Genomic DNA, 16701 nt, shown 5'->3' on the forward strand with positions numbered 1-16701 from the left:
CTTTAGGAACATTTACAATTAATGTAATCTTTTGAGAATTTTTCTACTTTTGAGTAAACTCCTTACTACCTCCTGTTGCTTCTGACTTTGGGTATCCCTCAGACCCTTGCTAGCCAGAGTTCTGATATGGTCCCTGCAGAATCCATCACTGTGGTCCACTAACATCTCATCCTAGCCCCAGTTCTTCATTTACTAGGTCTGGCAGGTAGTCCAAGAATCTGATATCATATGTGCCTCTGTTTCAGCTTTACTATTCCATTTTTTTTTTAATCCAAGTTAGTTAACATACAGTGTAGTCTTGGCTTCAGGAGTAAAAGAACCTAGTGATTCATCTCTTACATATGACACCCAGTGCTCTCCCCAAAAAGTGCCCTCCTTAATGCCCATCACCCTTTTAGCCCATGCCCCCACTCACCCAACTCCCCTCCAGAAACCCTAAGTTTGTTCTCTGTATTTAAGAGTCTCTTATGGCTTGATTCCCTCTGTTTTTATCTTATTTTTCCTTCCCTTCCCCTATGTTCATCTGTCATGTTTCTCAAATTCCACATATGAGTGAAATCATAGTATCTGTCCTTCTCTTATTTCACTTAGCATAATACCCTCTAGTTCCATCCACATTGTTGCAAATGGCAAGATTCCATTCTTTTTCAATGCTGAGTAATATTCCTGTGTGTGTGTGTGTGTGTGTGTGCGCGCGCACGCGCACGCGCGTGCACACCACATCTTCATTATCCATCTGTCAGCTGATGGACATTTGGGCTTCTTCTGTGATTTAGCTACTGTTGATAGTGCTGCTATAAACATCGGGGTACCTATGTCCCTTCAAATTAGCACTTTTGTATCCTTTGCATAGATTGCTAGCAGTACAATTGCTGGGTCGTAGGGTAGGTCTATTTTTAATTTTTTGAGGAACCTCCATACTGTTTTCCACAGTGGCTGCACCAGTTTGCCTTCCTACCAACAGTACAAAAGGGTTCCCCTTTCTCTGCATCCTTGACAACATCTGTTGTTTCCGGAATTAATTTTAGCCATTCTGACAGGTGTGAGATGGTATCTCATTATGGTTTTGATTTGTATTTCCCTAATGATGAGTGATGTTGAGCATCTTTTCACATCAATGGAACAGAATAGAGAACCCAGAAAAAGACCCACAATACACGGCCAACTAATCTTCCACAAAGCAGGAAAGAGTATCCAATGGAAAAAAGACAGTCTCTTCAGCAAATGGTGTTGGTAAAACTGGACAGGGACATACAGAAGAATGAAACTGGACCACTTTCTTACACTATACAGAAAAATAAATTCAAATTAGATGAAAATCCTAAATGTGAGACAGGAAACCATCAAAATCCTAGAGGAAAAAAAAGGCAGCAACCTCTTTGACTTCAGCTGCAGCAACTTCTTCCTTGACATGTCTCCGGAAGCAAAGGGAATAAAAGCAAAAATGAACTACTGGGACCTCATCGAGATACAAAGCTTCTGCACAGTGACGGAAACAAGCAGCAAAACTAAAAGGCAACCAAAAGAATGAGAGAAGGTATTTGCATATGACATACCAGGTTCACTACCCTAATCCTGGCATTAACAACTTGTAGTATCCTTGAACTCCACCACGGCTTACCTAGGCCAGTCCTGATTGCAGAGTTAATTCTACAGGGGACCTGAAAACTAAAGACCACAACATACAGGTGCTAACTCAGCATGGCACTACAGAACGGAAAATCAGTATCTCATCCTAACATGGAAATGCAGTCAACATTTTACTTCCAGATATAGCTTCTAGAAGCAAATTAGAGAAAAGAGAAAGTACATTTCCTATTCTTCAACTAAACTAAAATGAGAAGTAATCTGGACTCCATACAGAGTGGCTCAATGAATGAAAAACAAGCCAGAGACTCACTTCAGTTTTAAGGATGATATAAGCTCGATATAAAGGGATAGAATAAGATACTCCAGGTAAATGGAAATCAGAAAAGAGCAGGAATAGCTATACTTATATCAGAAAGAAGACTTTAAGCTAAAAAGAGTAACAGGAGACAAAAATGGTCATATAATGATAAAAGGAGCAATTCATCATGAAGACACAACATATAACAATCACGCACTCAACACCAGAGAACCTAAACAGATTCATTTGCCAAATACTAACAGATCGGAAGAGACAATGATGCAATAATTAGTAAAGGACTACTTTCAACAACAAATAGTTCATCCAGACAGAAAATCAACAAAGAAATTTTGGACGTGAACCATACCTTAGGCTAAATGGAACCAAACAGATATATCAATATAGATACAGATAAAACAGTCTATCCACAGGGAAAGCTGAAAAATTCAGAATATGGGGAGATTAAAAAACATGCTCCTGAACAACTAATGGGTCAAAGAAGAAATCAAAAAGTAAATTAAAAAAATACTCTGAAACAAATAAAAATGGAAGCACAGCATATCAAAACTTGTTAGAAGTGCTACAAAAGCACTTAAAAGAGGGCAGTTATAGTGATAAATGCTTACAGTAAGAAGCTAGAAATATCTCAAATAACCTTGATTTACACCTCAAAAACCCAGAAAAAAAGCCCAAAGTTAGGAAGTAAATAAAGATCAGACGGGAAATATATGAAAGAGAACAAAGAAAAAAAATTTAAAGATCAGTTTAACTAAGGGCTAGTTTTCTAAAGAGACAAAATCAACAAACCTTTAGCCAGACTAACTCAAAAAAAAAAAAAAAAAAAGAGAGAGAGAGAGAGAGGACTCAAATAAATGAAACCAGATATGAAAGAGACATTACACTGATACCAAATAAAAAGGGATCATGAAACTACTTATCAACAATTACATGCTAACAAAATGCGTAACCTATAAAAAATGGATAAATCCCAAGACTGAATATACAACCTATCAAGACTAAATCATGAAGAAATAAAAAATCTCAAAAGACCAGTAACAAGAAGGTAGAATCAGTCATTGATCAAAAACCTCCTAACAGAGAAATGCCAAGGACCAGATGGTTTCCTTGGTAAATTCTACCAAACATTTAAAGAATTGATGTCAATTCTTTTCAAACTCTTCCAGAAATCAAAGAAGGAGTATTCCCTGGCTCATCTTACAAGGACAGCATGATCCTGACACCAAGGCCAGGACATTATAAGAAAATTACAGATCACTTTTCCTGATGATTATAGATGCAAAAATTCTGAACAAAATATTAGGAAACCAAATTCAACAGAACATTAAAAGGATCATTCAATATGATCAAGTGGGATTTATCCCTGGGATGCAAGGATGCTTCAATAAATGCCAGGCAATAAATGAGAATTACCACATTAAAAGAATGAAACATAAAAATCATATGATCATCTCAACAGATGCAGAAAAAGCATTTGACAAAACACAACATCTTTCCACGAAAGAAAAAAAGTCAAAAAAGTAGGTTGGAAGAACAAATATTATTAAAATGTGCATATTACCCACAATCATCTATAGATTCAATGCAAGTCTTATCAAAATTCCAATGGCATTTTTCATAGAAATAAGAAAACAATCCTAAAATTTGTATGTACAAAAGACCCTGAAAAGTCAAAGAGATCCTGAGAAAAAGAACAAAGCCAGAGGCATCATATTTCCTGATTTCAAACTATACTACAAAGCTAAAGTAATCAAAACAGTATAGTACTGGCAGAAAAATAGACACAGAAAACAATGGAACAAAATCAAAAGCCCAGAAAAAAAAACCCGCATAAAGAACACTTAACAAAAGAAGGAGAGTACCTTCAGTAAATGATTATGGGAAACTGGGTAACTACATGCAGATGAATGAAATTAGAACCCTATCTTACACCATTCACAAAAATGAACTCAAAATTGATTAAAGACATAAACATAAGACTTCCAAACTGCAAATCTCCTAAAAGAAATCATAGGGAAAAAGCTCCCTTGACATTGATTGTAGCAGCAATTTCCTGGACATGGCATAAAAAGAAAAGCACAAGCAACAAAAGCAACAGAAAGTAAATGTGACTACATGAAACTAAAAAGCTTCTGCACAGCAAATAATCAATTGACAAAATGAAAAGGCAATCTATGGAATGGTAAAAATATTTGCAAATCATGTATCTGTTAAAGGGTTAATATCCAAAATATATAAAGAGCTCATACAAATCAAGAGCAAAAAACAAACAACCTGACTAAAAAAGTAGTAACTTCCTCTGAATATTCAGAAGAACTGACTAGACAGTTTTCCAAAGAAGGCATCTGACAAATAGCCAAGAGGTATATAAAAAGGTGCTCAACATCACTAATCATCAAGCAAAGGCAAATCAAACCACAACAAGGTATCACCTCATACATATTACAATAGCTAACATCAAAAAGACAAGAGATAATCAAGTGGTGGCCAGGATATGGAGAAAAGGAAACCCTTATGCACTTTTGGTGGGAACATAAATTGATCTGGCACTTGAAAACAGTATGAAGGTTCTTCAAAAAAATAGAACTACCGTATGATCCAGCAATCCCACTTCCTTGGTATATATCCAAAGGAACTGAAATGAAGATCTCACAGGCATATCTGCACTGAGGTGTTCAATGTGGCATTAGTGACAACAGTCAATAAATGGAGACAACAGATGAATGGATGTCATACACATACACAACACACACGCATGCATGCATGCACTCACACAAAAAATGGAATATTATTCAGCCACGAGAAAGAAGGAAATCCTGCCATTTGCAACAACATAAATGAATCTTAAGGGCATCATGAGAAGTGAAATAAGTCAGACAAAGACAAACACCATATGATATCACTTCTATGTGGAATATAAAAAAATTGGACACAGAAAAACAAAGAAGAGTGGTGGTTATCAGGGGCTGAGAGTGGAGGAAATGAGGAGATAATAGTCAAAAGTTATAAACTTCAGTTATAAGATCAGTAAGTTCTGGGATCTAATGGACAGCATGCTGATTATAGCTAATAATACTGTATCTGTTATCCTTGGAAATTGCTAAGAGGTTAAATCATAGCTGTTCTTACCACAAAAAAGAAATAGTAATTGTGACAGCATGGAAGTATTAGTTAGCTAATGCTATGGTGGTAATCATTTTCCAATATATGAAAGTATCAAACCAATGTGCTGTACACATTAAATTTATACAGTGTTACATGTCAATTATATCTCAATAAAGCTGGAAGAAAAAAGGCTGGCTTCTGTGAACTTTCAAACTTAAAGGAGCAGAAGAAAATCTCAATTTAAGCTGCAACCCCGAGAATACCCTGTTCGTTTCCCTACTTTGCACATCCTAAATAATTAATTCTCTCTGCATTCATAATCACTTACGTATTGAGACTTCCACAGATACTGCTGCCAGTCCGTGCAGTAAAAACTTTGCTAAGCATAAGCTGTGGAGGGGAACTATGAAGACAAAGAAAGAAAGAAAGAGATCAAAACTAAGACAAGGAACTTCTCAATTTATTACAAATCAAAATATGTAAGTGACAGACATTTCACTGTATAGTTACAACAGTCATGAAGTAGCATGAACCCCACAAAATATCATAAACTGAGTATCTGACATGCTCAATCTGCATGAAGACTATATGAAATTCTCTCATGTTTAAAAATTACATATTCTAACATGGATAATGAAAAATCAGAAAAGCCCTCACCGGATCTGATGAATTTTTAAGGTAGATCCTTTGTAGCTCATTGCTACCGAGCCAAACATCATCTCTCCAAGCATATTGGCATCAGAAGAGCACCGGGAACCCTAAAAAAATAACGATAACATTAATCAAATTGCAGAATGTCAAACCTTATGACTATTTCCAATATTGAATTTTATTGACAATTGCTTTGCTATAGTTATTCTACATAATGGTTTTTTTTTTTTTTAACGTTTATTTATTATTGAGAAGCAGAGTGAGGCAGAGCATGAGCATGGGAGGGGCCAAGAGATGGGGAGACACAGAATCCGAAGCAGGCTCCAGGCTCTGAGCTGTCAGCACAGAGCCCGATGCAGTGCTCGAACTCACAAACCCAGAGATCATGACCTGAGCTGAAGTCGGATGCTTAACCGACTGAGCCATCCAGGCACTGCTACATAATGATTTTTTTAAGTGATACTACACTGTATACACTGTTCTATAGCTTGATTTTCTCCATTTCACAATGTCTTACACATCTAACTATACGGTTATACAAACATTCCTTTTGAACAGCTGCATAGTATTCTACTGTATGAAAATACCACAGTTCCCCTTACTGATGGGCTCTTTAGGTTACTTCCAGGTTTTTGCTATTACAATATTGCTTAAATGAACATTCTTTTTTTTTTTTTTTAAGTTTAGTTATTTTTGAGAAAGATACAGAGAGAGAGAGAGAGAGAGAGAGAGAGAGGGAGGGAGGCAGGCAGGGGGAGGGGCAGAGAGGGAGAGACAGAGAATCCCAAGCAGGCTCCACAGGGTCAGCACAGAGACTGACATGGAGCTTGATCCCACAAACCATGAGATCGTGACCTGAGCTGAGATCAAGAGTCAGACACTTAGCCAACTCAAGTGAGCCACCCAGGTGCCCCTTAAATGAACATTCTTAACCACATCTTGTGCATATGCAATGTTTCTCCAGGACAGACAATAAGAAACAGAATTCACTGAACATGCAGAACAGTTTTCACCACTCCTGCTGTACAAAAGAGATATTCACAAACACGGTAATTTACCTCTACTTTGTATTTTTTTAAAAGGACTTATTTAAAACATAAGAATATCTCATTCTCAAAGAACTCCAATTAAAAGTTATTGCTTTCCATCATTCTGTCTTTAGTTATCATCCATTTCATCACTAATTAGATACTGTGGTAAATATCACTAATTACCCCCTGAAATATCTTATTCCTTATTTTTTGAAGTCTAATGTGTTTCAGGGCAGCAATGTGCCCAACTGAAAAAAAAGAAAAAACAACTGCATTTCACATCCTCCCTTAAAGACAAATTTAGGGGTGCCTGGGTGGCTCAGTTAGTTGGGCATCCAACTTCAGCTCAGGTTATGATCTCTCGGTTCATGGGTTCAAGCCCTACGTCAGGCTCTGTGCTGACAGCTTGGAATCTAGAGCCTGTTTCATATTCTTTGTCTCCCTCTCTCTCTCTGTTCCTTCCCCACTTACACTCTCTCTCTCTTTCTCTCTCTCAAAAATAAATAAAAGATTTTTTTAATTAAAAAAAGACAAATTTAGAGTTGGTTTCTACATTTCGAGGGTTAAACTAATGGCTGGAGTTGCAGCTTTCACAATTTATACATTTATATGCATGAGATATAAATGAAAGTCACTGGAGATGGAGATACCATATTAGGAACACAGAGCAACAATTTAACAATTTAACACATTAACTCTGGGTAAGTAGAAAGATAAGGATACCTTGATCTCTAAAGCCATCTTGAACCCTAAATATCATACCTAGATGGCCTACCTTCAGACCTGTCATCCAGTGAAGAAAATAATCCCTAGGAAAAATGTAATTCCTAACTTGTAGTTATATAATAAAACTGATAAGAAAGAGGACCTAAGTAACTATCTAAGATAATAATTATTCACAAATTTCATTAAATCATTCTATCATAAAAAATCAAGAATTAGAGGGGCGCCTGGGTGGCGCAGTCGGTTAAGCGTCCGACTTCAGCCAGGTCACGATCTCGCGGTACGGGAGTTCGAGCCCCGCGTCAGGCTCTGGGCTGATGGCTCAGAGCCTGGAGCCGGTTTCCGATTCTGTGCCTCCCTCTCTCTCTGCCCCTCCCCCATCCATGCTCTCTCTCTGTCCCAAAAATAAATAAACGTTGAAAAAAAAAAATCAAGAATTAGGAGTTTTAAGAAAATACTTAAAAGACTCTTCTGATATTAACAATAAAGTAACAAGGACCCTCATTTTACACGTGGAGGATAGGAAATATACCTGTACACTATTTTTATTTTTATGTGATTCTTCTACTCTTTTGCTTATATACTGCCCATTTTGGATTAAAGAAATCTATGTATTTACATTTGTCAACCTTCTTAAAAGAGACATCTTCAAATAGCAATCCATTTCATCATAATTATTTCATATTATTTTTAAATATATATTCACTTACATATTTTTTCTCTCTTAGGTGTTAGCCTTAATTTTGTTTTAATAAAGACAAAAAGCTAATGTTTAAAGAAAAAAACACTTTTGATATACCTATTTAATAAAAGAACTCATCTAGGGATTTGGTTAAGAAAAAACTTTTATTTCAAAACACAAAGGTTTGGGTACTAAAAGTAACATTTTAGAAACAGAGACAAATAATTTTTTAATGATCAAATGGGAGGGTCTTTTTTTTTCTCCTAAAAAAAAAAGATCAATGCAAGGGGTGCCTGCGTGGCTCAGTCCGTAGCATCTGACTCCTGATTTCTGCTCAGGTCATAATCTCACAGTCGTGAGATGGAGCCCCGCGTTGGGCTCCAGGCTGCTTAAGATTCTCTCTCTCCCTCCTACTTCCCCTCCCCAGCTACTGTTCCACCCGTATCCAAAAAAAAAAAAAAATTAATGCCAACCCTACTTGGCAAACTACACTACTTCTGGTTAATGACAGAAGTGAGAGCCTTCTCTTACAAGCTCATTTCCACTATAACGTGGCTAACTCCATTCTTATTTTGACTAAAATTATTATGAATTTAAGTATCAAAGCAGTTATAGATTTTAATACTAAACTAGAAAAGAAACCTCAGAAACCAAAACGCAGTAAAAATAAATTGGTGTTTAAATTTTATCAGACCATATAGTTCGCTAGTAAAGGTTCTCTTTGCCTGCTCTAATACATATCGAATACTCAGCATAAATGTCACTGGCATATTTATATATGACATAATCTATAATAAAGGTTATAATTTTAAAAGTGCTATTACTTTAATACTTTTTTTTATAATGCCCTTATTAAAAAGGCAGTTTTTTGAACATACTCATTGTTGGAAGTTATTAATCTGTCATAATCTGTGTTAATCAAAGATAATGTTCTAGTTACCTGAAATCACATTTTATCAAGGGTAGTGAACTATATGCTACAATAATTCAATGTCTCTTACTAAAAAAACAGAGTTCCATGACCATACTCAGCCTACTATCAGAATATCTGGGCACAAAGCCTAGGAATCTGTCCCTTAAAAAAGAAAATCTTGGGACACCTAGGTGGCTCAGTCAGTTAAGCATCCAACTCTTGGTTTCGGCTCAGGTCATGATCTTGCAGTTTTGTGAATTCAAGCCCCACATCAGGCTCTACAGTAGTAGCACAGAGCCTGCTTAGGATTCTCTCTCTCCCTCTCGCTGCCCCTCCCCCACTCACACTGTCTCTGTCCTTCTCAAAATAAATAAATAAACTTTAAAAATAAAATTTTTTAAAGAAAATCTCTAGAGATATTGATGCAATATAAGAGTCCAATCACTCAATGCTTCAGGGTTCCTATAATCTGTATCCATGTGCTAATTTTCAACTCCATAATCTTAGGAAGAAAGGCAAGCTTACACAATTCATCAAAGTAGTAAACATCCAAATTGGTATAAGTATGATGATGTCACATAGCATATAGCACAATTAGGAACTTATTACTGTATCATACTTAAGCTGGAGGAATAAAGGTGGACAGGGGAAATTATGTACTACCTCTTAATATCTGGATTTTAATAACTTCAGAGCTCTTTCATAGATACTGTCATATTGACATCATATAAGGGTCACTTTCCTTCCAAACACGACTACCTAATTACAAATACTTTAAAAGCCCAGGATTCCATTTTGGTACCGCTAAATATAAAATACTTGTGATGCATTCATGCAAGCTTGGATGACATGAATAAATTCACATAGATGACATTTACTTGGTATGAAACCAAACACTTACGTGAAATATAACAAATTTAAAGAGAAGTTACTATTAGATACTATTTTGTTTAAGTTTGTATTTTAAAAGAAGAATCACATTACTTTTGAAAAACAAAAATGTCCATTTCTGCATGTGTATAGTTCCAATCATACTTAATTTCATTCTACAGCCAAATTGTATTATTTTATATTAATCTTCATTATTTCAATAAATTAAAGATATCTAAAATAAATTATTCTCATAACCCAAAAAATCTGGTAAATAAAAGGGAGAAAATACTCCTGGCTACCTATGACCATAGTTTTCTGTACTTTTCCTAAGATTTATCAAAATGCATAAACATACTTAATTATCTGTCTCCACAGCTACAAATGTAAGCTCCAGGAGGGTAAGGACTAGTTCCTATTGTACGGCAATCCCTAGGATGGTGCATAACACATCACGGACACTCAAAAATATTTGTAAATTAATGAATAAATAAATGACATCAATGATCTTACTTGGTACTTAGGACATTGGTCCTTTACATCAGAAGATGAAGTCACAGAACTATCCAGTGAGGAAGAACTGTCTCCTCCAGGTTTCAACTGGCAGCATTTCCCAAAGACTTTTACTTGAGCATCACTACAGAGTTTCTGAAATAGAGATATTATTCCCATTCATGTTTTAACAAACTTTTCACCATATACAAGTTTAATTTACAGTATAAAAGCCTTTAGAAAAAACAAGTATGAAATAATTCAAAATATAGCCTTAATAGATTGATTTTACTACATTTTCTCCAGTACTGTTCTCTATTCTTTGTCTCATAATTGTAATAGTATTTGTTGAGTTTGTGTTGTGCTTTTCTCATAAACATTGTTAAATCAAGGGAGTTTTTCTATATTATTATGGTCTACAACAATATTCTTTACAAGTGACTTAAGAGATGGCAGCAGTTTTCAAAGTATTTGATCTCAAACTCCATTTAGGCCTTTTGTTTCTGTGAGTTAGATCTATCAATTTTTTCCCATATAAGACATTAAAGCTGAGAAATTTTAAAATATTAATTCACTTAAATATAATAATATACCCATTACAAGTTAACATAAATAACATATTTTTAAGGAAGAAAATTTCTATGCAGATATGTAGGGATAAGACGAGAAATACAAAGCTTTTATATTTTACTAAATGTATGTGTATGTGTTTACATATATTAAACATACATGTTTATTATTTTGAAATGAGAATGTATTCATGTGTTGAACAGTTAAATGTTTTGTTTTGTTTTTTACCTTTTAAAAAATTTAAATCCATGATAGTTTACACATAGTGTAATAATGATTTCAGGAATAGAATTTAGCAATTCATCACCTACATGTAACACCCAGTGCTCATCCCAACAAGGGCCCTCCTTAATGCCCATCACCCATTTAACCAATGCACCCCCACCCAACTCCCCTCCAGCAACCCTCAGTTTGTTCTCTATATTTAAGTCTCTTGGTTTGCTTCCCTCTCTTAACAAACTTTTAATAACAGCTAAGTTTAGGACAAGAAGGTTGTACAGTGGCAGAGTATGAAAGCATAATGTATTTCTATTCCTTTTTCTTCATTCTCTTGCTTTTCTCCCACTCCCAGATTCTAGAGCTTTCACTGCTCACAACTACCAAAGGTGCAATCTACCATGGACTTTGATACTCCTAAAAATATTTTGGTGCTTTATCACAGTTACCAGTATGTACACTCTTCCATGTAACAGACCTCACATAGGTTTTCAGAGGAAGTAATCTGACTGAAATCACAGTTTTTGAAGATCAACTGTTTTATAGATGCCATCACCACCAAGGGCATTGTAAAAGAGAACACCTGGTAATTCCAAAATCACCTCTAACCAAAAATGTAGAGAGACAGCATAATAAACTAAAATGAGTAAGGGCTTTACAACTAAAAAGATGTGAATTTAAATCCTGGCTCAGTGAGTTACCTGACCTCACTAAATTTATCTACTTAATGGAAAGAAAAACCCTATCTAATGGGTAGGGTATTTGTGACACTTAAGGTGTGTGTGTGTGTGTGTGTGTGTGTGTGTGTGTGTGTGTGTGTGTGTCTCCATATGTACTTATATATAAAATACATAAAGTGCTCTATACAGCATCTAGAACTAGCATGTGCTTACTGGTTTGTAGCTATAAATGATATTAGAAAAAAGTTAAAGTAAGAAGCTAAAATAACTGAATACCTACTTTGGAGTCAGGAACTTCAGTAGATATTTCCATGTATATTATTTCATTTAAACACTTACTAAAATATTGATATTTTTGGTACTGATATTCTTGGCCACATCTTAACAACCTTCTATTTAATGATCACCATCGAAATGCTAGGTCTTTAAAACTATTTTCTTTAATACTCAGGGTGGTAGATATTATAGCCCAGTTTAATGCATAAGAAACATGAAGCCCAGAGAGTTTAAGTAACTTCACCAAAGTTATAAGAACTAGTAACTACATAATATGCTTAAAGGCAAAACCAGGTGGTTTTACATGAAAGATACTCAATATTACTAGTGATTAGGGAAATATAAATTAAAACCACAATAAGGTATCACCTCATGTCTATTAGAATGGTCATCATCAATTAGTCGAGAGATAACAAACATTGGCATGGATTTGGAGAAAAGGGAACCTTTGTATACTCTTGCTAAGACTACAAATTGGTGCAGCCACTTTGAAAACAGCATGGAGGATCCTCAAAATATTAAAAATAGAACTATATTACAATCCAACAATTCCACTTCTGGGAATACATATCCAAATGAAATGAAAACTAACTCAAAAATATATCTGCACCCATGTTCATAGCAGCATTATTTACAATAGTTAAGACATGGAAAGAACCTAAGTTTCTATTGACAGATGAATGGATAAAGAAGTTGTAACACAACTTCTTTGTTGTACACAAACTATATTATTTCGTACACATGTAATGTACATGTGTAATGTACATTTGTAATGTACACATGTACACACTATATTGTGTACTATATGTACACAAACTATATTATTCAGCCACAAAAAATTAGGAAATCCTACAATTTGTGACAACATAGATGGACCCTGAAAGCATTAGGCTAAGTGAAATGTCAGACAAAGAAAAGCAAATACCGTTCAGACTTGTAGTCACCAGAAGTGGAGGGTATGGGGAGGCAGATTTAGAGGAAGGTGGTCAAAAGGTACCAATTTCCAGTAATAATAAGTACTAGGGATGTAATAATGCACAACACAATAATAGATAACACTGCTTCATAATATTATAGGAAAGTTGTTAACAGAGTAAATTCTAGGGGCACCTGGTTGGCTCAGTTGGTTGAGTGTCCAACTTCGACTCAGGTCATGATCTCACTGGTTGTGAGTTCGAGCCCCGCATCAGGCTCTGTGCTGACAGCTCAGAGCCTGGAGCCTGCTTCAGATTCTGTGTCTCCCTCTCTCTGTCTGCCCCTTCCCCACTAGCACGCGCGCTCTCTCTCTCTCTCTCTCTCCCTCTCTCTCTCTTTCCTCTCTCCCTCTCTCTCTCTCAAAAAAAAAAAATATTAAAAACAATTTTTTAAAGAGCAAATTCTAATAGTTCTCAGCATAAATAGAATTTTTTCTTCCTTTTTTTTCTTTCTTTTCTTTTTATTCTGTCTGTATGAGAAGATAAATGTTAGCTGAATCTATGCTGGTAACCATTTCATGGTATATGTAAAGCAAACCATCAGGCTGTATATCTTAAACTTATGGAATGATATATGTCAATTATTTGTCAATAAAACTCAATTTGAATACAATGTATACCAAAAACTAAGAAACAGTTGAATGAAACAGTCCTTTTCCTCATGGAACTAACAATCGAATGAGAGAAAGAGGCATTTAACAAATAATTAGACAACTATGTATAATGAAATATAATATTTCAAATATGTTCTTTTATGTTAGCAATAGCTAACTCATTGTACTTACTATGTGCCTAGGCACTATTCCATTTTACATACAGTTATTCTTTTATTCCTCACAACAACTCTAGGAAGTATTATAATTATCCCCACATTAAAATAGAGGTTAAGGATCAATGATACTTAAGTGAACTGTCCAAGAGAGGACTTAACCTAGTCTAGGGAAACCAAAAAATGACATTTAACCCAGGACTACAAAAAAGCACAGGAGTTAAGGTGAAAGAGGAAGAGTGGGATGGCTAGAAAGATATTCCAGGCTGAGGGACCTTGGTATATCCAATCTCTGAATCATGAAACAATCTGCTATAGGGAGGAAAGGGACAAACATCCATCAGTTTCAGGACTGAAGCATTAAAGTATACATAAAATTTCTTACTACACGCACACACACACACACCCACACACACACCCCCACACACACCCCTCTCTCCTACCAACTCCTCAGCTGTCCAGAGTCTTTTCTCCCTCCCATTCTGAAGTCATGGCTTTTCTGAATCCACATAGCAACAACTTCACGGGAAGATGGTCTAATGAGGGGAGAGGGCACAGTCTGCAACCCTCAGGTAGACAGACATAGGCCTTCTATGAGCACAACCACAGAGCAAAAGGATTCAGTTTTCTTATCTCACTTTCATTCCAATAAGAATGATGCCATACTTTATTTTTAACCCACAAAAAATCATGCTCTACTTACACATAAAAAATAAGTTATAAACACCACTGAAAAAAAACCTGGCTTCTTATAAATGGATTATAATTTTTATTAACTTTTTTTTTAACATTTTCACATAATCACAAACAAGTTGCAAACTTAGTTCAAAGAATTATTTTTTCCTGAACCAAATGGGAGTAAGGTGACTACCTGAGATGCTATGAACTAAAGCATCAATACTTCAATGTGTATTTTCTACAAACAAGGACATTCCCTTACATAATCATAATACAGCCACTTTTCATGTGGCATATGATTTCAATGCCCATTAATGATAATATTCTTAATACTGATGATCACTTGATTAAGGTGGCACCTACCAAGCAACCTCACTGTAAACAAACTTTTTTCTCCTTTGTAATTAATAATATTTTGATAAGGGGTGGGGGGGGGAAATGAAATTTGTATGCTATTTTATTTTTATGCCATAAAAATGCTGTTTCTCATCAAACTTTCAACTTATTTATATCAGTATGAACTCATGGTTTTCTATTTCATCCAATGGGTTGTAATCTGCTACTATCATTATTTGTTTTTATGCTAGAGTTTTCCCTATTTAGCCAGTGACAGGCCCTTCATGCTGGTTTCTATGTCCCTTTGACATGTTCCCATCATTGTTTAAGCTTTTGGCACAAGTTCCAGGCTTTTCTTTTTCTTTCCCTGCTCCAGTCTAAGGACCAGTCATTTCCCTAAAGAGCCCTGGTTCATTCTAATGGAGAAGGGAATTAAGACATTAAGATCTAGATACTAGGTATGAGCCCACATGTTGGGGTCTCATTGTGCTTCTGCTCTCACTGCTCTGACAGGGCTGAGGAATACACATATGTATCTAACATATCCATAAACAAGTTTACATTTACATTTATTGCATTTGAATATATACATGCGTGTACATATATATTAAAACATAAATTTGCACCAATAAATCCAATTCCATTCCAAGACTACAAGGTTCTTCTAGTTTTCTCATTTATAACTCCCTTTTCTAACAATCAGAACAACATGCCTTTCATTAGCCTTCAAATGTGTTTATTTTATCAACTCTCTTATATGAAACCAGTCTTTCATTTCTCACTCCCTCACCTGCATGGACATTTTATTTTCCTCAGGCTCAGCGAGCCAAGATGGATGCCCTCAACATCCCACTTGGGCACTGACACTCTGTATCAGGCAGCAGCTATGGAGATGTCCTCCTTAACTTACTTGGGTTCTAATACTCTGCCTTGGACCACCATGTCTCGACCAACTGACATCAGTGTTCAGCCCTACCTAATGGCTTTAGGACTAAATTGTTCAGAAAGGGTAAATGGATGGAAGGTAGAAAGACATGGGGGATTAAAAATTTTAACCTTGACACATAACCATATTTTATGTTCCAGATTCTATATCACAACTGAAATTCAAATAAGTAACCAACACTTACATGGTATTTTCAGTTTACAATTCTTTCACATAAATTTTCAATTTTTTTCATGTTCAGTCAACTTTTAATAATTTTAAGTTGTACATAAGTAATCCATTCATATCACTCAAAAGCAAAAACAAAATAAGTATACACACGGAAATCTAGAAACCCTTCTTGTAGTACCCTATTTCCCACTCCACATATTCCCAATTAGTCACTTTAACTGGTTTATTATTATCCTTCTAAAATTTCTTTTTGCAAATAAAAACACAGTATTACTTTTCTTTCTCTATTACAGAAAAGGTAAGTAATTCAGTTCTGTCCTTGCTTTATTTTCCTCTAAAAGCCTAGAGGATCTTTCCATTTATTGTTAGAAATCCTCCTCCTTCTTTTTTTCATACAGCTGAATAGTATTCCAGTGTGTAAATATATTATAGCTTATTTAACCATTCATCTGTTAAGGAAGGATATTGCTGGTGGAACTGCTGGATTAAAACAAGAATAAATAAGACTTCCAGGGAAGATGGTGGAGTTGGAAGATCCTAACCACATGTCATCCCACGAACACAACTAACTAACACCCATATCAGTGTAAATAACCAAGAAAATGACCCAAGACTGGCAGAACAGACTCTCCACAGCTAAATGTAGAGATAAGGTCACACGGAAGGAAGGAAGGAAGGAAGGAAGGAAGGAAGGAAGGAAGGAAGGAAGGAA

At 35.5% G+C, this 16701-nt stretch overlaps 1 protein-coding gene across 2 annotated transcripts in view; it reads right to left on the bottom strand.

Moving 5' to 3' along the window:
- The window catches only part of FNIP1 (folliculin interacting protein 1), a 144732-nt gene that overhangs the window by 56027 nt on the left and 72004 nt on the right, over positions 1-16701 (bottom strand). For both annotated transcript variants that reach the window (XM_040444406.1, XM_040444405.1), the window contains exons 3-5: positions 10395-10529; positions 5669-5769; positions 5340-5414 (exon numbers count right to left, since the gene is read on the bottom strand). In XM_040444406.1, the coding sequence (XP_040300340.1) occupies positions 5340-5414; positions 5669-5769; positions 10395-10529 (311 nt within the window). The remainder of the gene's footprint in view (positions 1-5339; positions 5415-5668; positions 5770-10394; positions 10530-16701) is intronic.

The sequence above is a fragment of the Herpailurus yagouaroundi genome, unplaced genomic scaffold (genome assembly GCF_014898765.1).
Source record: "Herpailurus yagouaroundi ecotype Mexico unplaced genomic scaffold, PumYag 192, whole genome shotgun sequence".
In the NCBI taxonomy this organism is placed as follows: Eukaryota; Metazoa; Chordata; class Mammalia; order Carnivora; family Felidae; genus Herpailurus; species Herpailurus yagouaroundi.